The following is a 24,614-nucleotide window of genomic DNA, read 5'->3' on the forward strand; positions in this document are numbered from 1 at the left end:
CTGATAGCAAAGCAGCAATCAATAGAAATAACATGTTATTTTTCTCAATAGAATAGAAATAACATTTGTTATTTTTCTCGATTCCAATTAAAATCAAACTATATATGCATTCTATTTTGCGGTGTTTGTATGCTCTTACACTAGGTTCACAGTAAAGTCGTTTATTCAGTTTGCAATAGAAGAAACGTGATGCTGTACTGAAAAAAAACAAAAAAAAACATTCGATGTCCTTTACTCGTATATCTCTAGACTGAACTTTAGGTCAATCAGTTAAATTGTATTGTTAAACAATTTGATTGTTATTTTTAGTTCAATTTATGCAATGAAATACTTTCTCATTGTCAAAGTCACTTTGTTAATGCTCATTTCTAAAAGCCCATATATCTCTGATATATCTTTAAAATAGTAAAACAAACACAGTAAACATAAAAAAAACCATTATTACAATTACACTTAGAAAATAAAAGTATTGAGAAGAGTGATAACTTCTATCTTAAAGTGTTATTAAAAAACATGACTTACCAGTGTGAGTACGCTGATGAGCTTTAAGGTGTGACGATTTAGTGTACACTTTCTTACACCCGCTATATTGGCACTTGTGAATTCTTCTCTTGTTGTCTGGGACTAACCCAATTCGGCAATGTGACTCAGGCAATGGGTTAACCGCTGTTAGAGATGCTAACATCCGAGGTCCTAACGTTGATGTTGGCACTATTGGATCTTGAAAAATGGAATTATTTGAGGCCACGGCAACTTGTAGAGTAGCACTGACACCTAAACTTTGGGTAAATGGACGCTTAACTGCGTCCTTTGGGGAGGACGGAGGTGAAAGTGAAGACTGCCCTAACTTTGTTAGAAGTTTCACAGAAATACCTTCTCCGCCGGGCACTGACAGAAGCGACTTTTTTTTCAACGTATGATACTTATTCTTGAAATCACTAGACGTGACCATATTACTTTCAATATTTATCCTCCTGGTGGCGCTAGGCATCACATTATCGCCATTATGATCGCTTATGTCCAGATCTGAAACACTAAGCCTGTCTTCTCCTCCACTGCTGTTTCCGCCGTCACTGTTACAGTCTCTGCTTTCTGTACTTGAATTAAAACTAATCAAATGTCCGTCTGGGTCAGAGGTTAAGTTTTTAGAAGACGACTCTCTGTCATTCCGTAATGATATCAAATTTAACGGATCTTGTACAGTCTTTGGTAGCTGTCTACATGGGCGTATTCTAGGTTCGTCCCTTAGGTATCGTTCCATTTCGAAAATCGTCTGGAAAATAAAGAAAAAAGGATGTAACATGTCTTCAAAAATTAACTTTCGACAACGTTTTTATATGTTCGAGTTGTAATTTTTTTCGACTCACCAAAGACAATTTTTTTTATCCACACTTTACTAACATAAGCAGATAAAATCAAAAAATTCTTTATCATGGATTGATATATTTTATTTTCTAAGCACTAGTAACAAACAGAAAGCAAACTTATTTCATTGTCATTGAACATACATAAGTATGCAAATTGCCACCAAATAGATCTGGCATGGCCAAGTGGTTAGGGCGCTCTAATCGCACTCTAAGGGGTCGCGGGTTCGAACCTCTGTATCACCAAACATACTTGCCATTTCAGCCGTGGGGGCGTTATAATGTGACGGTCATTTCCACTATTCATTGGTAAAAGAGTAGTCAAAACAGCTGGCGATGAGTGGTGATGACTAGTTGCCTTCCCTCTTGTCTTACGCTGCTAAATTAGGGACGGCTAGAGCAGATAGCCCTCGTATAGCTTTGCCCAAAAATTCAAAACAGATCAAACCAAAACAAACCCATAAAATATAGATATCTTAGAAAGTGGGCGAAATTGTAAAACATAATCACTTTTAAATAAAAAAAAAGTCACTACAATAATCATCATGTTAATACAGAATGTGATTACCCATTTGTTTTATGGGAAATAACTGAATTAATACAAATCGTATTATAATTCATGAAACTACGTAAAAACAGAGAAGTGGTGAGAGTTATTATCGCGTATTGAATTTTTTATATTAAGTAGGTTTATCACTGTTAGTAAAGTAGAAAGTAAATGCTAATAAGTATGAATACACAAAATTAAACTAATCTAGAACTAAGTTTACAATATAAATAGATAAGAAGCTAAACATAACATAAATAAGCTCCTGAAACTGTTGCTATTATCCGGGAAAGTTAAGGATGATATAAACTGCTAGAACGGTAGCTCTTGATATTATGAAGTTTTGCACATTGTACGAGTAGGAGCTCATGGGAAAGACTAAGTAGCATTGTTTACGTGTGATAGTTCTGTTATATTGATAGATATACGTTGTTTATGTGTAATAGTTCTGTTATACTGATAGATATACGTTGTTTATGTGTAATAGTTCTGTTATACTGATAGATATACGTTGTTTATATGTGATAGTTCTGTTATACTGATAGATATACGTTGCTTATATGTGGTAGTTCTGTTATACTGATAGATATACGTTGTTTATATGTGATAGTTTTGTTATACTGATAGATATACGTTGTTTATATGTGGTAGTTCTGTTATACTGATAGATATACGTTGTTAATGTGTAATAGTTCTGTTATACTGATATATATACGTTGTTTATGTGTAATAGTTCTGTTACACTGATAGATATACGTTGTTTATGTGTAATAGTTCTGTTATACTGATAGATATACGTTGTTTATGTGTAATAGTTCTGTTATACTGATAGATATACGTTGTTTATATGTGATAGTTCTTATATACTGATAGATATACGTTGTTTATATGTGGTAGTTCTGTTATACTGATAGATATACGTTGTTTATGTGTAATAGTTCTGTTATACTGATAGATATACGTTGTTTATGTGTAATAGTTCTGTTATACTGATAGATATACGTTGTTTATGTGTAATAGTTCTGTTATACTGATAGATATACGTTGTTTATATGTGGTAGTTCTGTTATACTGATAGATATACGTTGTTTATATGTGGTAGTTCTGTTATACTGATAGATATACGTTGTTTATATGTGGTAGTTCTGTTATACTGATAGATATACGTTGTTTATATGTGATAGTTCTGATACAATAATAGATACAGGCATAATTCTGTACGTTTTAGCACAATAAGCCGAAACCACAAATTTTCTAAAATCTCCCCTGGTAACTGCGGGGCGGCGTGGCTCATTGGCTTCGTAGTCAGATGGTTGTGAGGCTAAGGCTGGCCTGCATCATGCTAATGTGTCCTTTAGCAAGAACTACCCCTCTTGTTCCAGTCTATCCAGCTGTATTATAGGCACCAGCTGTTAGCTAGGGGTTAACCTGTGATGGACTGGAATCCTGTCCAGGAGTAATGGGTCACCATTGTCATCGGATGGTGTCACTGGGAATCGGAGCTTAAATGCACTGGCCTCATGTGCCTTGCAAGGAATTAACTTTAAGGAACTTGATAAGACATGCCTGCGATGGTTTTAGTGTCTTGAAATTTTTACATGATCAACAGTAATTCCTGTACGCTGAATCCCTTTTTATCCATCACGTACAAATTTTTCACGAAACGTCGTAACGCAATACATAAAAGAAAGACCACAACAATATAGTTTTTAGACTAAAAGTGGTAGATTTAACAAAAGAAAAATCAGGATGAATGAGGATGTATATTCGTTTGACATCAATGTTCCTCTCTTTTCTTCAGTTTGTTTGTATTTTTATTAACAAACATAATAACAAAAATATTCATTGTGGTAAACGAGATAATAATTTAATCTAAGTAAGAGTTTTTTTCCTATTTGTAAAATATCCTTACGTAATAGAAAAAAAATGAATATTATTTTTGAAACCTGCTTAGCCGAATTATAGAAAACCTGTTACTAAAACCAAAACAACTTTTATGAAGTTTAAATTTGCAGGCATGTGTTATTAGTCACTACTGAGAACTTCGAAGATAGATTAGTTACAACTGATATTCGACTGCAGTTATATGGAAACTACATTATTTGTGATAGGTAGTGTCTAGAACAACATCTAACACACAACATTACGTTGCTTTTAAATTAGCTAAATAATCCAGCGTCAATTGTGGTGTATTAATATATTCTATTCAGTTGTTACCATGTCAAAACAATAAATCGACTAAAGTTTAAACAAAGTATGGCAGCTATTTATATTTACACAAAGACTAATATCTATAATATTCAGAGAGAAAAAAGAATAAAAAAAAACGTGAAAGTTCTTCGATGATACAGGCATAATAGTAAACACATATGGGTTAAAAGGCCAAGTTATATTAGCATAATAAGATAAAGGATATGGGTTCAAGGTCAAGTTAGGTAATATAATAATAATCATATAATGGCTCCTAGGTTGAAGGCCAAGTCAGGTAATACAATCATACTTGGAATAGGATACGAGTTAGAAGGCCAAGTTTAGTAAGACAAGCGTAATTAAATAATGGATAACAGTTGAAAGTTCATGTTTAGTAATACAATTAAAATTACCTACGGATATGAGTTAGAAGGTTAAGTATGGGACGCGAATGTTCATAGTTAGTTAGCAACACTGTAGTCTGCTTGTCCTTATGTTAGTAGCAAGTATTGAAGATCAGAACATTCACTGATTATCGTTCACATCTTTATCTTCACGAATCACAGATGTATTTTATCACTGAAAACCCACTTTTTCTTTTGAAATGTGAAAAACAAAATATCGTAATTGTTAATATACCAGAATAAACTGTTCTGTAAGTGTTTGAAAAAAAGCTAGTTCGAATCTAAAATAAGAAACACAGCATTTGCTCATTCCTTCTCGATGATAAGAATTTAAGCAACAAGTGACATCATTCATGCTTATCAAGCTGCATGTAACGTAAACAGTATATCTAAAATGGCTTTAATTATATGCCCTTAGAAATAATATATTTCTCTTTTTTTCTGTATTACGTGTAAGTGTTTTTGTTGGACCATCAACGGTATATTTTGTTAAACAGTATAGTCGTGTAAAATAATAAACACACACAACGCTACTTTTCTGTTATTACAGCAGCTAGTAAGAATATCACAATTTGCATTAACTGTTCCAATGCTAAATCTCAACCATAATTGTAGTGATTATTCGTGTGAGACTCCCTACACATACACTGTGAAATACTTTGTACTTCTATGAAAAATTGTAGGTAATGCTTTTTACAGAATCTAAGGCTGTTATACATGCAGGCAACATCTAAACATAAGATGTGAACAAACTTTGTCCAAATATTAAAACAAGAGAGTACAGGAAGTATAATAATGTTGTTAGATATCTTTTTTGATATATTATTGATTTATTATTGCATGTTTTTTAAGGTTGTTCTAGTCTACATCATTAGTAAACTGTAGCTAAACAGAACATGCATAGTATTTAAATAAATATCTGTGTTCTGCGTAAATAAAAGCATGTAAAAAAAAAGCAAGTTCGATCCCCTCAATGTCACGCAATAAGAACAACACAGTTTTCTCAATTGCTATGTTTTCATTCACAGTCTTAAAATAAACATGTTAAGAAGTGATTTTAAAGACTGAAAGATAGATGATGTACACGTAGAATAACGAACCGACAACTTGATATTCGCCCCCTTGGATATGTAATACTTCATACAATACTTGCACAAGGTTCTTCTACATTTACAGTTTTATACTTAAGTGTATGTTGTTGATGTTTAAGCAACTCGTTCCAAAAATGAATAAAATGTAAGTAAAACATAAAAGCTTTAAGTTTTAGCTCCAGCATGAAGAGATATTTATGATAGCGTATATATCTAAAGCAAAGTAGTTAGTAGGATATAGACCATAACCAGCTAAGTTAGTAGCTTAACGTTACAAAAGAACTTCATTACTTCCAGAAAAGCCCCGTTTATTCTTGATAACGAGTCCCTAGAGGAAAACTCAGGAACTCCAATCTCTGTGTAGAAATCGTTCTACCTGCATAAGAACTATAAGCTACAAGATAAAACTATAGGAATTAATTTTCCTCGGTTTATTAAAGCTCCATTATTTATGCTCCTTTATTTTTCTTTAGAATAATAATTAATGTAAGCACATCTCATATTCGACACTACAAACAACTGAATAAACACCTTTCGCTAAGGTCCTTTTAGCTGCTTTTTGTAAGTAGATTACTGTCATTGGGTTGTTATGCTAACTGAACGGATAGCCACTGATATGTATTCAAAACTAACTCATAAGATGTAAACCTTCTTGTTGTATAATTTCATTTATTTAATATCGACGGTCGAAAGACGTGGTATTAAGTTTTTTATTTCTTTCTGAAAACTTGGAAAATGTACCACTTACTAAAATATACATTATTATTGAGACAGTTCATGAAGTTCAGACAAGTATTGAAAGAAACCGCTTCGGGTTACGTTTCCTTACAAGTAGTATTCTTTCAGATTTCATCATCAAATCCAGATAATTCCTCGAAACATTATCATCAATAAGCTCACCAGTATGTTTTGCAAACGAACTTGAAACTAGAAAATTAAAAATTATTTACTATTAGAGATTTTCTCATGTGCTGTGATTTTCTTTTGTTGGCAATCGTTCAATTTCTACTTCAAACTTTATTGTACTAAATATTTATGGTTACTTATATAAACTATGTCTGTTGACACGTGATACTTAACTGTCAGTATGTTCAATTTCGATATTAGAACAATTTTCAGCGATATTTCATATTTATGAATTTTCCTAGGTTCACAAAAACGTACGTCAGACGTTCACTGAAAATAATCATTGTTACGAGTGTGAATGCGTCACATAAGTTGAAGATTCATCAGACATCAAGCTGTCTCTTTCACTCGATTACCTACCTCTAAGATTGCATATTATCACGTACATTTCATCACGATAATGTATTTGATATAGCACTTATTTTATTCAGACTAGTCACTAATGTTCCAACTTTAGAAGAAATTTGACTACATCAGGAATTCAGATAGTATAGCTATGACAGTGTGGATATATACGTTTCTTCCATCTTATGTATTCTGAGACACTACATAATTGCTTAGATTTCTGCTTTGTGTATTGTGTTGGATAAGAAAGGACTTAAAAACAGACGCAAGTAAAACAAAGAATGAGATTTTAACATGTCATATATTGATAGGATTGTCTTTGTGTTTTCTAAATTTATATGAAAATCTCCTTCACAAGTATTGAAAGAGCAAAATATTATAATTAGAGACACAGCTGCTTGTTCTAATTTAAATGTTATTTTATATAGAAAAAAGTAATAGCCAAATATTAATAGAGTTTACTGTTTTGTACTTCATTGTTGAGTATTGATAGCTGATAGTTTATGATAAATTTTTCAGTGTCACTACGAGAAAATGGGTTTTAATTTTATCCATGGGGTGGTATAGCCCATGATGACCAACAAATAAATTAAATTAGAACATTTCAGTTGTGACGTTTAAATACCAGCGCATGATTTGGATTTATGTAAAAAGCAAATAAATAACATTATGAAAGTCTCGTACAACCCACTGCATTCTTTTGACCAAAAGTGGATGATTAAAGCAGAATTAAAATCTTCATTACACCACATATGTAGTTACGCTTATAAGTTATGACCAATTAAGCATCTATATTTAGGTTAAAGTATGTCGTTTGTTTGTGCGTCATAAGTTCATGGAAGAGTATTACAAATGCATCTGAAAGTAAACATTATGAAGTAAATAAACAACAGTATATATAAACAAAACTGTATAGAGAGATACATAGGATAATTTCTTTATAGACTAACAGTGCCGGCCTTACAAAATACCACGCCCCAGGCAGTAATCAGACCACACAATCTACTAATACGTTGTGCAGTAATCAGACCACACAATCAACTAATACGTTGTGCAGTAATCAGACCACACAATCTACTAATACGTTGTGCAGTAATCAGACCACACAACTACTAATACGTTGTGCAGTAATCAGAGTTTCAGTTTTACCTTTAGCGAAAAAGAAACAAATCTACAATACAACATGTATGTGATGTTTAGTCTCTGAAAATAACTTTTGAGCATCTAATTTGACCATTAATTTCAAAACATTTATTTCGTGGTGGACGAGTTCCACCTAAACTTTCCGATAATGGTCTGATTACTGCACAACGTATTAGTAGATTGTGTGATCTGATTACTGCACAACGTATTAGTAAATTGTGTGATCTGATTACTGCAAAACGTATTAGTAGATTGTGTGGTATAATGTGTGACGTAGAGGCGCAATTAATTCTTTGATTGGCCGCATCCTCTACTGCGGACGGCAGTTTCTGATATTCAAGGCTCATCAACACAGCTTGGGTCAGCAAAACAAAACAAATGTAGTTGGGTCTCTTATAATGGTGATGCATATAACACACTTATGTAGTTTTGAGTTATTTTTAATTCACCATATAATAATCTGAATTACTTTAGGCGTGTGAATAATATTATGGCATTTGGCCTAATTTATTATTCGATTTTATACAACAGATCACCTGTTTAATGATTATCTTACAGATTTATTTTATCTTCACCAATGGAAAATTGAAAATATAATCAGGGCGCGGCCAATCAAAAAATGCATTAGGCTTTTACGTCAGCTTTTACGTCAAAGACGGATATGGCTGACACAGTGTGGTTGAAGTACTATTATACACTCTTATTCTTCTAAAAAAAAAAAACCCTAAGAAACTGAATATATAACAGGCCTAATACTAATATCTTATGACAGGTATACAATTATAATCAAGAATAATATTTCTTCGCCAGCTTGAAAATGGCGTTCACAATGACGGATACACTTACTAGTATTTTGTGGTAAAATCATCTTCTATCCATCCATGTACTGCAATTCCCACTTTACTTGCTCCATATCTTGCCCACAAGGAGGGTATATCCCTTTGATTGCCACTCAGCCCCGCTGGAATGAAATGACAAAAAACGAATTTCGCGTAAAGCTGTTCGAGAGTTATCTGCGCTCGCCATACCTAATTTAGCAGTGATTGACTAGAGGGAAGGCAGCTTGTCAACACCACTCACTGCCAACTCTTGGACTGCTCTTTCCACATCGAATAGTTGGATTGACCATCACATAAAACGCCTCTACGGCTGAAAAGGCGACCATATTCGGTGATGGAAATTCCAACCCGCGACCTGCAGATTGCGAGTCGATCGCCCTAACTACCAGGTTATGCCAAGCCCAAACGAAGTGGTAAAAGCCCCATGAGATGATGTAAAAATCCTAATTCTCACTGACTTTCATTATTTGTTGTGAGGAGAAACATTCTGGTTGAGATTCATCGAATAAATGTCTTTTGAAAAATAAACAAAGAGATTTCGATAAAATAATTTCAAAGAAAATAAATAGTAAAATTTTAGAAATTAGTCAGACTTTATTACAGCGACCATAGATTGCTGTTTCTATTTTCACCTGAAACAAATCTGATGAACTCAGTAAACTAAATGGCCAGGCAACAGTCTCCTATAGTTCAGACACAGGCGCCCCTAGTTTTTGAGCTGCGAACCAAAGGAAATGCATCATTCGCCACTTGAAGCAGCCACTCTTAACTCAGTAGCAGGCTGACTGTCACTATTATACCGCATTTACAACTGAAAGTAAAGCATGAAACCCTATGATCCGTTGTCCAATACGCCACAAAAGTATCATAAAAAAATACGATTAAAGTAAATACTGGAGTTCTTATCTGCAGCGTGAAATTCTTTTAAACGTGGGAGCGCAAGAAGACTTTAACACAGTAATCTTAAAACGATATATTTGTAAGCTTTAGAAAGCATACATAGTGCTATTCATTAACTCCTGTGCCACTTTAATAACCAATTAGGCCTACATATAGATGTAAGAACAATTTCCCTGATTACTCCAGACGGTTCTACTCTGGGAAATTAGCTGTTCCCACCTAGCTCTGGAAATACAACTCGTAACTACGCCCTTCAAAGTGTTGCCTAATAATCACCTACACCACGCCCATGTATCCAAGTTTGTTGCTGCTTTTAAAATATAAACGATTTTAACATTTTAGTACGAACGATAACACATGAATATATACCATCATATCTTCCTTTAAAATAGCAAGTCACAAGAAAAACCGACACAAATGTAAAACAAACGGTGGAAACAGAAAAGGGATTGACCATATTTTGTATCTAAGCATGTGATCTTAAAACGGCATCTTAAATGGCTTCACAGATATTGAACTCCTTCATACAGCTTCTTTGAAACACAGAACATCTTATGCATTTTATCAACAAATAAATAAGTCTTAAAATTATCATGATGGTTCATGTACAGCTGCATAGCAACATTATTTAGGTGACCAGTATAATTGATTAGGATTTCCATAATTTTCTGTATTTATGTTTTAAATTTATAATTCAGTGCTAAATTCGGTATTCAGGTGTACAAGAGCATTTTTATTTTGGCATATTTAAACTCTTAGTTGATTTTTCATTTGATTAGAATTCCTTAAATTATTATTTTTTGAAATAAATACTGCTAAAAAATTGTTAATAAATATAACACCTAATGGATTAACTAAAATATATTGAAATGATTATTCACCAGTCCAAAAAAAAAGAAAAGAAAAAAGGCTTTAGTGCATGGTTCCCTAGTAATTTGTAAAACTTTTCTTAGGTCATTCATAAGTTATAAAAGTTTTAAATACGCGCAATAGTATTTGTAAGATATTTATCAAGACAAACGAACTCTTTAAGAAAAAATATGTAAAGTTAACATGTACTTGCTGTCAATAATTAGCTGGCTAACTGTGCAGGAGCACCTTAAATACAGCGTTGTGCTTTCGAAAACTGTATGTAGATGGCGCTAATTAATCCTTGAATAATTTACAAGCACTTTGAATTACGAATATTTAACGAGTTCAACAAATTCAGTAAACCGAGTAGCTTCCCAAAATATTTACTTATACATATATTTCAATACAATTTGTTTATATTCAACACAACTTGTTTAAGACAGGTGTTTTATATCGGCAAAGCAATTTTGAATACAGCTTATCTAATGTTTTTTGTTTGCTTTTTTGTAAGTGACCAATATCTACTTATAAATGTTGAAACAAATACCAATTCGGTTAAATGTACGTTGAGGCTTTGATTCGGCAATTTTGTCAACTTATCGGAAAGCTTTTCTTACAATATACATATATTTGTTTCTGAAACTTTGCCAAGAACTCGGTCACGTAACTAGCATAATACTCACACTGAAAGCTTTTGTTATAATACTTTGTGAACTAATAAAAACATGAAACTCTACTGTGTGATTCTTCTTTACCGTTGTCTTAAATTAACCGGATTGTATGCTTTATGTAATCGTTAGTTCTGTACCTTGAAAGTAATCAGAATGTATATCTCATCTGCCAGCATTAGTTGGAAGAAGACCAGTGATACCTCAATGCAACTAGAATGTGTAGCTGATCTGAGAAATTCGTCTGTAACAAAGCCAAATATGTCCCAAAGTAATCAGAACGAATATCTGATCTGACAGTTACAACTCCAAGTTTCATTAAACTCAGAATTCATATAAAATATTCAAAAGTTGCGCACATTTTTACTACAAGACAGGCTATTCAACAAAAATGTTTGCTGTATTATATGAAAAGAAACAACTAAAACTATTGCATAATTAATTCACACCACGTTCACTAAATGATATCAATAACACTTTCTGTTGAAAACTAGTGACCAATAAAATCTATATGCAACACTTAAGATTAATTTTAATATTTTAAATATAATGAAAATTTTAATATTATCTAAAAAAATAATTTATTTTACAGATAAAGTTTTACTAGAAAAATAACTTGTTACATTCACCAGTTTCTCATGTTTTTATCCATGACATGCCATGTCTGATGGCTCAGCAGCAAGATCAAAATCTTATACCACTGAAATTCAAGGCTTGATCCTTGCGGTGTGCACAATATGAAGAACTTATTGTACAGATTTTTGCTTAACAACAAACATAATTTTTAAGGCTGGACGTGGCCCAGTGTCTGATGTGGTTGGAATGTGAACGAATTGTTAGCAGGACACGTTACTTCTGTATAAAATCTTACAAACAGAAAAAATGTTTTTATCAATAGCCTTACAACTTGAACAAAATAAATATATTGCACACTTTATGAATACTTTGTTTGTCTGTTTAGGCTTTTCATGGAAAACTATACAAGGGCTATTTGCCCATAGCCGCTTCTAATCTTGAACTGATAGACTAGAGAAAAGGCAGAGATAGTCAACAGCACCCATTGCCAACTCTTGAGTAATTCTTCTCTGATAGAATAAGGTGCTTTGACTGTCACTATTACAGCGCAATAACGGCACCAAAATTCGAGGCAAGTTTCAGTAACGACGTGACGCAATTCATGAATTTTCAAATTCAAAGTCTGGGCACATTAACTTTACAATACGGCCAAAATTTAAACTTGTTTTGACAAACACTTGGTAAAAAACACCTTATTCAATTGAACTAATGTCTAGTATATCATGTTGCTAAAACATTAAATTACAAACTTTAAAATCAATACCAAGGGATGTATTCTTAATTCATACCGCTTGGGAAGATTCTGGTGAAATATCTTCGTCAATAATAACCAAGCAACAGAAGTTATTTACTTTTTTACATCGTCTATAACATTTGTCTGCTATGGCATATACATCAGGCAAACAGAAGCGTGCAGAAATGGAGTCCAAATGTAATGATTTTCAGGCAGAATGTACATTTAAAATGAATGATTTACAGAAGAATATATTAATCTGATGAAACTAAATAAGATTAATTGTTAAATTAGAATTTAAAGCTTTCTTATTTAAGTATTATGAGTTACTGAAACAATATGTGGTTTGGTTCTTGACATGAAAATATAAATGAATGCCACTATTCGTTGGTAAAGAGTAGACCAAGAGGTAGTGTTGACTTCCCTCTAGTCTATCGCTTCTAAATCAGGGCTCAGATAGTTCTCGAATAGCTTTGTGTGAAATTCAACCAACAAACACTCATTGTCTTAAGAAACAATTTTTTTCGGCGAATCAATCAATCTCAAGTAAAATAACTCACAGTTTTCACTTTGTTTACGTTAAACATACTGTAAGATTATATCCACAACACGTACTTATAACTGTTCTAATTAGATGAGCAGAAAAGATAGTTCTTAAACCAGAACATTTTATTGCTCATTTATTTTCTACTTAAACTATTTGAAGTGGTTAGACAATTTAGAGTAGTAGTATTTTCCAAGAAACGTATTTTTAGAATAGGCCTGTTTGGCACTTGAATAGTGTAGACTTTTTTCTTTTTTCTACCAGAAGTAAAGTAAAATTGGTAAAACTTCCTGGAAACAAAGAATGTCACTGAGCTCTAATGAACAGGAAGAATAAATTACCGAAAGTATATGTTGTAATAAAGTTTATATGATGCTATAAAGTCAGAAACAGATCATAAATTTTAAACCCCAGAAGTCCCAAGTAATATAAAAAACAACAGTATCAAATAAATAAATCGAGCGATATTCGATATTTCAATAATGAAACTGATATAATAGGCATAAGGAAACATAAAAAAAGCCAACAGTGAAGTTAATTAAGACTTTTAAAAGTTGCTTTTCGCAAGCTTTTCGAAACTTTTAATTAATTAGAAACTAAACTAATTTCTTAACCCCATAACTGATGTCAATAAAACATCCCATTTATCTTGAATGGGGACGTCAATTCCCAAATGAAAAGCTATCGACACTACGAATTTCTTTGTCACATACACTCATCACGCCCCTAGCCCTAAAAATGATATTTATGCATGCCAAAAGGATGAGCTTAATTGTATTACGACCCCCACAATGAGAATGGTTGTACTCAGTAAAAGGTAATTTACAGTCTCTTTCCCACTAAGAGTAAGGAGCTTTGAAAGTTACACAAACATCAATTAACCCAGTTATGGTCACCCAGGGCCAGGTAAATGCGATATATTAGAACCCTTACTTTCCGATTTCTCGGTGACAAGCTCCCTGTTGCCACATTACATACATAATCACAGTTAAGATGAATCTAAGCATGTAAAAGGGTAATTCGAATTAAGAAACAGAGTGTGCCACAAAGATAACTTCAGCAAATTGCATTTTTACATTACTCCAAATTATTTGTTTGGATGTAGATATATTAAATTAACCTAAATTAACTAATATTCTTGTTGGACCAACACACTCACGGACATGTTGACAAATAATACTTGTTGATTTATTACTTTACTGAAAAAGCTCAAACTCACTTGCAGAGGGTTTTGTACGTCGAATAGAACGAGTAAGCTAAGGTATATTTCCTCCCAAATATTAGAAACAGGTATTTTATAAAAAAGTCATTTATGAGTTGAAACTAACTCGAACTGTCCATTATTGAAATTAGAGAACATAAATACTGTCTTCACTATTGAAGATACGCCTATCTTATTTAACGTATTCACAATTTATGAACTACTAAACCTTTTTTTTTACAGATCTGCAACGAACTACGAATTTTTAACCAACAATTAATTAATTTCACACTTTATTTAAGTTCACAGGCTATTAATCTTATTTTATGGTGTTAATTAATTTTATTACCAAATTCAAACTATATGCTACGTTGAAAATATTACTTGTGTACCACCAAATAAATACGTTAAAGTCTTCTAACGTGCAATATATTCATACAGAAACTGATAAAAAAATCCAAGCTTAACTCTAACATAGGTTACAATGGCTGCCGTAAAAACGAAAAAAAACAACTCATAAGCATAAGAGATAACAAATAAATATGGATATCGTAAGGCAATATGATATATTTCAAAATATCAAAATGAATGCTAACAATAAACGCTATATAGCACAACAGTATGAACTAGATAACACTTAGATATACATTCCTAGTTGATAATTACTATAGCAAAAAATGAGTCAAAGAACAAGTTTAGAATTCTAATGGAAACAGTAACGTTCCTAAACTGACTATAAAATATATTGTATAACAAAGTCATTACCAAAAATGAGTACTTTAGTTCCAATCATCATCATCTGCCGCTAGACTGATGATGGAGAATGTTATGAAATATACCTTCATATGGCTTTATTTGTGGGAACGAAAGCTTTGAAGGTACTTAGCTTTCCAGTGAGAGTTTACCATTCACCTAATGGTGGTACAAGATGTAATATGAAATATGTTTTCTCAAATCAAGATCTAGGTGAAAGATAAGTAACTTCAAAAAAAAGGAACCAGAAAAAAAGCTTCCTTCATAATTAGATCAGAACTAAAAATAAACCCGGAGAACAGCTAATTGAATATACTGTTATTACATTCTTAAATTTAAACATTAGAATGCATTAAAAATAAGCTGACAAGCAACTATTTATAAGTATAATGAAGTGATTAATTTTGGGTGGAACATACTACATGTTTAGACAGAATGTTGACCTGAAGGCATTGGTAATTATGCTTATAAACCATTTTTTGCCAACTTATCATTATAATAGCATAATGCGTTTCTATAGTCAATTAATAGAATGCATTGTTTGATTAGTTGTGTGTTCTCGCTGTTAACGATGTTTTCAGCCGTAATCCCAATAATATCTAACGAGGTTCGGCCAGCTTAGGAGATGTGGGTTAGTCTTAAGTCCATATACTAAGCTAATAATGCAAAATAATCCATATAATAAAAATATAATAATAACGAAGTAAAGAGAATAAAATAGATATATTACATATGTTGGCCAATGCTGTTAAAGTTAAAGTAGCATTAAACAAATAATAAAGCATACCTCACTTACGTTACAAACAAAGAATAAAACGGTAAATACGAGTTAAGTCAAACAAATATAAAAATATCTGTAAATAGATCAAGCAAGTAGAGTTATTAAAGTAAGTCAATCAGTGTAAATCTTCAGTATAATTAGGTGAGAAGCTGTTGGTAGAAATGATAACATGAAATAATTCACTTTTCAATGTGCGTGTATCTGTGTATTTAAAAATACGTGCTACTTATTTATTGTCATTTGAACACAATACTAATAACTGAACGTTCTAAAGATTTGGTCCCCTGGTGGCCCAGCGGAAAGCCTGTGGACTTATACGCTAAAAATCGGGTTTCGATACCCGCAGCAGGCAGAGCTCAGATATCCCATGTTTAGCCGCGGCTCATTGAACGGCTCTGAGTTCTTTTTCTTTTCTTTTTCAAGTACAAACTTTTAACTTATAGCTCCGTCATCTCTTGACCAATTTGAGATCTAATTACAGTTTTAGACTTAGGAGGTCAAACACTTTCGATTGGTATATTTGGCCACGCCCAAGGTCTTATATATTAATTTACTGTAATCCTGTCGAAATAAATTTTAATTTGAGCGTAAGGTGGTAGAGATCCTGATGAGTAATAAAATCGAATCAGGTATAAGCGCGCCCCAAGCTTGGTATTGCTGGCGCACAAAAATATAACAAATAAAAAGGAAAAAAATAAGTCTCAGGTTAATTTACTCTAATCCTGCCTAAAATAATTTCAAATGCCACAGCTATTGAGGATTCCTTCTTGTTTAGCTTTGCTCTTAACACCAAACAAACTGAAATCAAAAGATTCGAACAAAGGGCACTGGTTTTTCGTACGTAAAATTTGTAAAACATATTTTAACACACTTTGTTCAAAAGAACACTCCCACACATATGAATGTATTATGCCCACTAAAAACTATGAGATAGTAAAAAAGTCAATCGCACGAAATTGGATGATTCGCAACAAGTAAATTAAGCTAAGTACTAGGTTCGCTTATAAATTTAATCAAAACGAATAGCCCTCCAGGGGCACAGCGGTATGTCTGCGAAGTTACAACGCTAGAAACCGGGTTTCGATACCCGGGGTGGGCAGAGCACAGATAACCCATTGTGTAGCTTTGTGCTTAATTCCAAACAAACAAAGAAAACGAATAAATTGATAAAAAATCATAAAGTCTTATAACACCAAGTTTTCTGTCCAAAAACTTAGATCATGTTCAAAGAAATAGTAAAATAACATGAACAACGTGAATCTTTACATAGACAGTATTTAAAATAAAACTACCAGGCACAAAAAATCTACCGATCTGTCTCTCTCTAGCTGTCAGTTTTTCTATCTATGGCTTTTTTACATGTGAATCAAGATAAAAAAAAATTATCGTGTACTTCAAGAACTTTCGTGTCGTTTGTTAGTTTTCTAAATAATACAATAAAAAGGTTTGACTTAACTGCGCCCTCTGTACAAAATTCGATTGCTCATGGCGCCAGTGTGCCTTATAGTGTTTTTATTATCTGAATAATGTTGAGGCTCAGACAGTAGACTGAATCGATAGAAGAGAAATTTATATATCCATAGTAATGGTTACTCTAGCTAGGTGTAGACGTTAGGTCAGTAACCCACCTTGCGTGATATCGACATTACGGAAAACATATTGAATAAAACAAAACGCCGTACTGATCGCATCAGACGAAACTTATGTGTTATGCAGCTAAATAGTCGAAGGGTTATCAAAACAGCGGAATTGTTGGTTGGATAATCTGGATGCCTAACGGAATACTCGAGAGAGATTCGGGGGTTCGAATCCTGGTAATTCCACAAAAAGCTTTCTGGTTGTGACGCATACGAAAATATCTGATTTAAAATCTGACGGCGGCCGAAGAATTGACTGGTCGAACGTTGTGAAAATAATAATACACATAAGTAAGACGAGATAATAGTTTGAATAATTATACCATTAGTAATAAACGCAACGTATACTCATTTAGTGAACAGAACGTTAACTTATGGCTCAGATTCGATTGGTTTATTCAGCCTTCATTTAAATATGAAATCACTGAGCCAACGTTAAAGTTCAATATAATTTATTGACAACTTCAGACCATTAAGTACAGACACAATGGCGTCAGGAGGGTACTTGTATATGAGAGCTCCCAGACAGACTTGAGACGTATTACAGTCAACTTCCGTGTCCCTTATGCTCTAATCGTTACCCAGTGTCATTACATTAGCGTGACAAAAGGCGTCGTCATACTTTGACCATTTTTGTCTAGCTTAGAGGAGTAAACTTGCTGCATTATAACATTAATGATATTTTTTACCACAACATAGAACAAGTACAAGTTTTTAAAAGGGAACCCTAAAAAGCATTTCGTAATTTTCCCCTGTCTCTTTATTTATCTAATATATATATATATATATATATATCAAACCGTTGCTGATACGAATGTATCGATGGCTAAAAAAACAAAACCAAAACATTTCTTGGCAATTTGTACAACGACCACAAATTACAAAAGTAATAAAAACTTGAAAAATGTATTTTAATTTAATTTGTCAACTTATACAGCTCATTCTGGTTTGTTTTGTTGTTTTGTGCAAAGCTACTCAACAGGCTATTTGTGCTCCTCCCACAGCGGCTATCGAAACCCGATTTTATGCGTCATAAGGCTTAAGACTTACCCCTGAACTATCGTAGGTATAGCTTACGTATCATATGATATTTGCTACAATAAGTTAAAAATCAGTGTATTTCGTAAACCCTTTGTTGTCAGCATGCCACCACACCATAACTCCAATCAATCTTTATGTAAGAAATTGGGCACATTTTACATGGATATAAACAACGAAAAATGTAATTAAAAGCAGTAGCGGTAGAGAGAGGTTATAACTGTTGGCAGAGCTTTTCATAAAATAAACGACAAAAATCTACAAATGAGGTACTCTAAATTAGCTTCATTAAAATCAACTAAACATAAGTTCATTAATATGCCATTTTTTCTTGTCATTTCAGAAAAAAACAGGTAAATCATTCCGATTAAAGAGTTATAAGTTAGTTTTCATTCCTCAAAACAAAATTCTTAACCATTTCAAAACACTCAAAAATCCAAAAAGATTGAAGATGGAGGTAAAATATATCAAATCAGGTTTAGTTGTGGTGAAACAGACACAGGACAAATCGGAAGAAAATTCAAAACTAGATTGAAAGAACACCATATCCTCAACTGTAGCTAAGTGTTTCTGGAACTGTGACGGCAGTTATGATTGGCAGAATGTGAAAATATTTAGAAATGCACAAACATAGAAAGAAACTTAAGAGAAAATATTCGCGTCGTTAAAATAAGATTTGTATGCAAAAATAAAGACGAGGGACCAATCAACGTGTCCTATTAGAATAATTATTCGTCTTAAGTACGTTTCCTTATTTATCATCTACCTACCCTTCTTCCCATATGTCTTGACATTGTTTTTAAAAAAATGAACTTACCCATTAATGGTTAGAGTTTAATACTGTAGTCACAAGTCCTGACAAAGGTGACTGTATTATCGAAACTAACTAGCTGAAACAACTATTTATCTTTCATTGTGACAAAAAAGTCAGTTTTGTTTTTTAATCTTAATATCTGAAGTATAATTGTGAAAACGTTAGAAAGATACTATTGTGATACAGGCAAAAATACAGATAGTCGAATAGAGGCAAGAAGGCCAAAAATCTGAGATGAAATTAGGAAAACAGGTCGTGTATGGATATGGTTAGAATTGCCTACTAAGTATATTATTTTGAACAAGTAAAAACTGAAACAGACGAGAGTCTAGACCTATGATTCTACTTGATAAAATGAAACTACAGCCAGACTTCCTATGTAGACAGCCTTGGTCTTCACGTCAACGGTTTCGTGAAAGAAGTAAACAGGCAAGAAACATACAGGGAAGACAAGGCAAGATATATTCTCGTTTATACACACAAAATATATAAACAACTGGAATACAGGGAATACGTTAAAGTAACACGAAAAAGGCTTGCGTCAAACTATAAACTTAGCTACTAATAATAAAATACATATAAATGGAATACAGGTATGTAATGCAAAGGGTTTAGTTATTGTTAAGTGCAAACCTACCCAACTGACTATTTTTTGCTCTGCCCACCACGGGTATTGAAACCCGGTTTTTAGCGTCGTAAGCCTGCAGACTTACTGCTGAAGCTACCCAGTGGCACAGTGGTATTTCTGCGGATTTACGACGCTTGAAACCGGGTTTCGATACCGTTGGTGGGCAGAGAACAGATAGCTCATTGTGTAGCTTTGTGCTTAAAACTACGAAAACAAAACAAAATTTACCACTGAACCATTGGAGGCCAAAGGGCGGAAAGCATAAATGAGGTATAAGCAAGAAATACAGTTAAGGAATAGTATGTCTGAAGTTAATTGATTGAATCGGGATAAGTGTAAAATCATGGAATGTTATTATATAATGAGCCAAGATTCTCTTCTTGGGTATAAATACTTCTGGAAAAAACGTTTATTATACTCACGCGATACAGTTAAGAAACAAAAACTGCGGGGCAGAGTGTAAGCTAGAAACCAAGATAGTCGGGACGTATGAGCCACTAAGTAGTAAATAGACAAAATCAAAGGTAATCGGGGTTAACAAATACCTATAAAGAGTATTTGTAAAATTCGAATTTTGTATTTATGGCAAAATTACTAAGGTTATCTGCCTCCGGCCCTAATTTTGAACTACTGACCAGAGGGAAGCCAGCTAGTCATCAGTATCCATCATATACGTTAAGAGATTGACTTTCATTCTTATAATGCACGCAAAGCATAAAATGAGAGAATATTTTGTGATATCACAAGGATTCGAAACCGATTCTCTAGCTCCGAAATCAAGAGTTCTTCCACAAAGTCAACCAGAACCCCAATTATAAAAGAGGTACAGGCCATGTTGTCTGATTAAAGGCAAGAAATAAACAGTCAAGGAAAAGGCCAAAGGAACATAACTCTACGGGATCCAGACATGTAATACACATAATCAGAAAAGAGGCAAGGAATGTAAATAACCAATACTTTAATGTGCAAGTAAGAGGCATAGATAATTTGAAAATATGCAAAGAACATAAATAATTGAAATACAGCCATGAAACGTAAATAACCATTGTATTTGAAAAAAAAAATCGTATATAACCTGGAATCGACGTTTGGTCACGAAATATACGTGATTATTATATAAATAAAGCCATATTTAAATAATCCTCGCCAGCTGCTGTTAGTAAAGATAAGAACAGACATGTCTGTGTTGGTACTATGAAGCATGTTCCAGGTAGGTAATGCCACTTCTCTGCACGAGCGATTGGAGATGTTTAAAAGAACTGTGTGAATAACACTCGTGGCACCGATCTTCAATTCTAGCAAGAATGAAAGATAATTTAATTTAAATCGCATAAAATTACTTGTCCATAAGTTGTCCTTGTTGTTAGGGTAACATATATTTTCAACGAGGATCTAGGAATTACATTTTCCAAATACAGGACTTTAGTGATGTCGATGACTGTCGTGATACATCCTTTGCATTTTGGCAATTCTAAAAAGTACCAGTTCATGAAACATAGAACAATTTTTGGAATGACTACAAACGAAATATTAATTTCTTGATGATTAGGATTTCTGCGACAGTATAGATTTCTTGCAGTCTATATGGTTCAGAAATAATATGTCACTTTGCCAAAATATAGATTAAAACAACATATAACTAATATATCCAACTAATTCATAATGATTATGAAGGTTAAAGTCGTTGTTGTGTCAGTAATTGAGAGGATTTAAAAATGGAGTGCCTTGGACACAAATATGACTAACTCGCAAATCTTTTAAGCTGAGATTGCATGAAAATTTTATGGACACTGTACAGTGCACTCTGGCCAATGCTAACTAACACGCAAGAGGAGGACAAAAGTCGTACGCAGAAAATTCTGCAAGTTTCATTCCAATCAAATGAACTCTAGGTAAGAGTTGAACAAGAGACGATAGTTTCACAGCATCCTGTTTAGATACATATGACTCCTGCTCTATTGTCTGACTTCCTCATATATTCTGAAATCTACCACCCTGATTCAATAGATGCCATTTGTTAGGTCAAATACACAGAATTGCATACTCAAAAACACCTCTCAGAGGTTGAAATTTAAGCACTATTTTGTCAAAAGCATAGCAGTAATCCATTTAAGGAATATGGCATCGAAGATCTACTCCCTAAGTATTTCTTAGGTGAACTGCACATTTTATTACCTAATATATGAATGGTATTTCTAATGCCACTCAGGGGAAAACACAATGGAAAGCTGTGATCATGTTGCATCTGTTATATGGTACCTTCGTCTTTGTTACTATCAGGACACATCCTTACCTCTTCCATCAACATGTATTTGATCAAACTGACAAAAAATGGGATTCAGCTAACGAGATTGATGTACATGGTATAGATTAATAAAGGACAACACTGTTGATCGGTTCTTGTGCTGGGCAGATTATTTTCAGTTAAGATTCGTTTCAAATGTTTGGCAATAACACAATAACGACTTTCACTCTCCAGATAATAATGAAACACTTTTGATTTCAGTCAGCTTTTCGCTATTGAGGTGTCACCAGGGTTGTAACACAAGAACACAAATGCACATCATGTAATGTATAGGAAACTACATAACTATATTTTTCCGACATTCTGTTATACAAGACGTTATAGTAAAATATGAAATCAATGTTTCCGTCTACTATCAAATGAGATGATATGTATATATATTATCAGACTTGTAAATAGATATATAGATATATATCTTTTTTCAGTATCCATTTCACAACTAATAAACATAGAAAATATACCCTGACAAATATATATACGTTACTGACCACCATATTGCAAATTATGAAAGGGTAAATATAAAACATGTCATAGCTGTTCTATCCTAGTTGTCACTACACTTATACACATTTTCATTCAACTTTGATGTGGGCAATTTCAAGCCCTCATTCACATTCACTATTAAAATCACACATTTGTTTAAATGATACTTCATGCTAAGAGGGGGAATACTATACTTTTCAATGTTTGAATAATTGTATTCTATGATAAAAAACAGATATTCAACATGTGCAATACAGCTTAAAAAGAACATTGCTCTCCATTTAACGTTATTGTCATTTGCGCTTCTGAAACTCTTTCATTATTCAAGTAATCATTGGTGTAACAAAGGGTCTACAGACGAAAGCTAACCATCCTTCAGTAAAATAACGTTAAATTAAATATTTTCATAACATCATTTGATCGATCATATGATTTTTGAAGAGTTATACTGCAAAATTATCTTATTCGTATATGCGCCCTCCTGGCATAACTTGTGGTAAATAGGACCACACTTAAAATAAAAAAATAATAATATAGTCATAGCATCATATAGGTGAAAAACTTTTTTTTTTTCCTGAGCCACATTTGAAAAAAATGCGAAAATAAAAAGGCCCTTAAGTAGAATATACTTAATGACATACATGCAAAAATAAAGTTTAACGCATTGTAACTTCTTGGAAATGCTGTGCTTTCCTTTGCCCAAATACACTTTGTTATAAGAACTTGCGGGTGCCATTAACTCCGACCAGCTGTGAATGAACAAACCATATACATAGATCTTGTTTAGAAAATAAATATACAATCTTGCTGAGAATCCCTCCTGTTTTGACTCATTTCCTGTTTTACGAGAACGTAATTTTTAACACTCCAGCTGAACACGATATTGCGAGGTCTTTAACTGTTTTTATTTCTGTTCCCTTTTGTTTAGATAATATATTTTCTGAGCTCGAGGCTCAATCTATTGTTATATGTTTTTGTTCGACGCTAGTTAATGAACATTTCAATGTACGATTTTTGAAAATAAAGGAGCTGCATTTATCTTTGAGACAGTTTGGGATAAAAGTTAATTCATGTTTCTGTCAGACATCTAAAAAAATGATTTTAATGTTATTCTTAATAATGATATTTTTAATCAAATAAAAATGTTTTTAAATTAACATGTACAAAATTGAAATTTTTTAAAGATTAATCTCTCATATAAGTGTAAAATATTTGCAAACGTGTAAGAAATTTCCAAAACTCGATTATTCATTTTACAATACTAGAAAATCCCCTCAGTATGCGGTATTATATCTAACGATAGTTTTCAATACATTAAAAACTTGTAATTACTACATGTTCTCGATAATGCAGTATTAGCTTATAATTTCTTAAAGTGAATATTTCTAAATAACTTTGTAACAATACCTTTTAAAATTTAACATAAATTGCCTATATATTTGTTAATTATGATATGACCCACACTCTAAGCTAGTGAACAAGTAAGGAAACACATACGATATACAGTATATGTAAGTCTGAAATAGTAATATTCTAAGTGAAACGATTAAGTTAGGGATCTCCCATTCGACAAATGATCAGACGCATATCGATTTGTTAGTTGATTTCTAGATCACTTAGCTCCTAACACGTTTAGACATTAAAGCAGTCTAAATAGTTCGAAGTGCTTATGAACAAAGTGCACGTTTTCTTTTAATCAAACAGTTCCCGTGTATGAAAATAATAAAAAAGAAAGGTTTTTAAATTAGAAATATTTTATGTGATATATAGCTCACCTAGTCTTATTCACAGGCATGCGATTTTCAAATACAAAATTGTTTTAACTGTAAAATCTTATAATGATTAAGTAACCTGATATTTTCTAATTAAATT

At 32.8% G+C, this 24,614-nt stretch overlaps 1 protein-coding gene across 1 annotated transcript in view; it reads right to left on the reverse strand.

Annotated features, from left to right (window-relative positions):
• Positions 1-522: 522 nt before the first annotated feature.
• Positions 523-24,614, reverse strand: part of LOC106459853 (Krueppel-like factor luna) — a gene marked incomplete at its 3' end in the record, with an annotated part of 107,234 nt that continues 83,142 nt past the window's right edge. The window contains exon 2 of the mRNA XM_013919524.2: positions 523-1,273. Within this exon, the coding sequence (XP_013774978.2) occupies positions 523-1,273 (751 nt within the window). The remainder of the gene's footprint in view (positions 1,274-24,614) is intronic.

Source organism: Limulus polyphemus, unplaced genomic scaffold (genome assembly GCF_000517525.1).
Source record: "Limulus polyphemus unplaced genomic scaffold, Limulus_polyphemus-2.1.2 Scaffold668, whole genome shotgun sequence".
In the NCBI taxonomy this organism is placed as follows: Eukaryota; Metazoa; Arthropoda; class Merostomata; order Xiphosura; family Limulidae; genus Limulus; species Limulus polyphemus.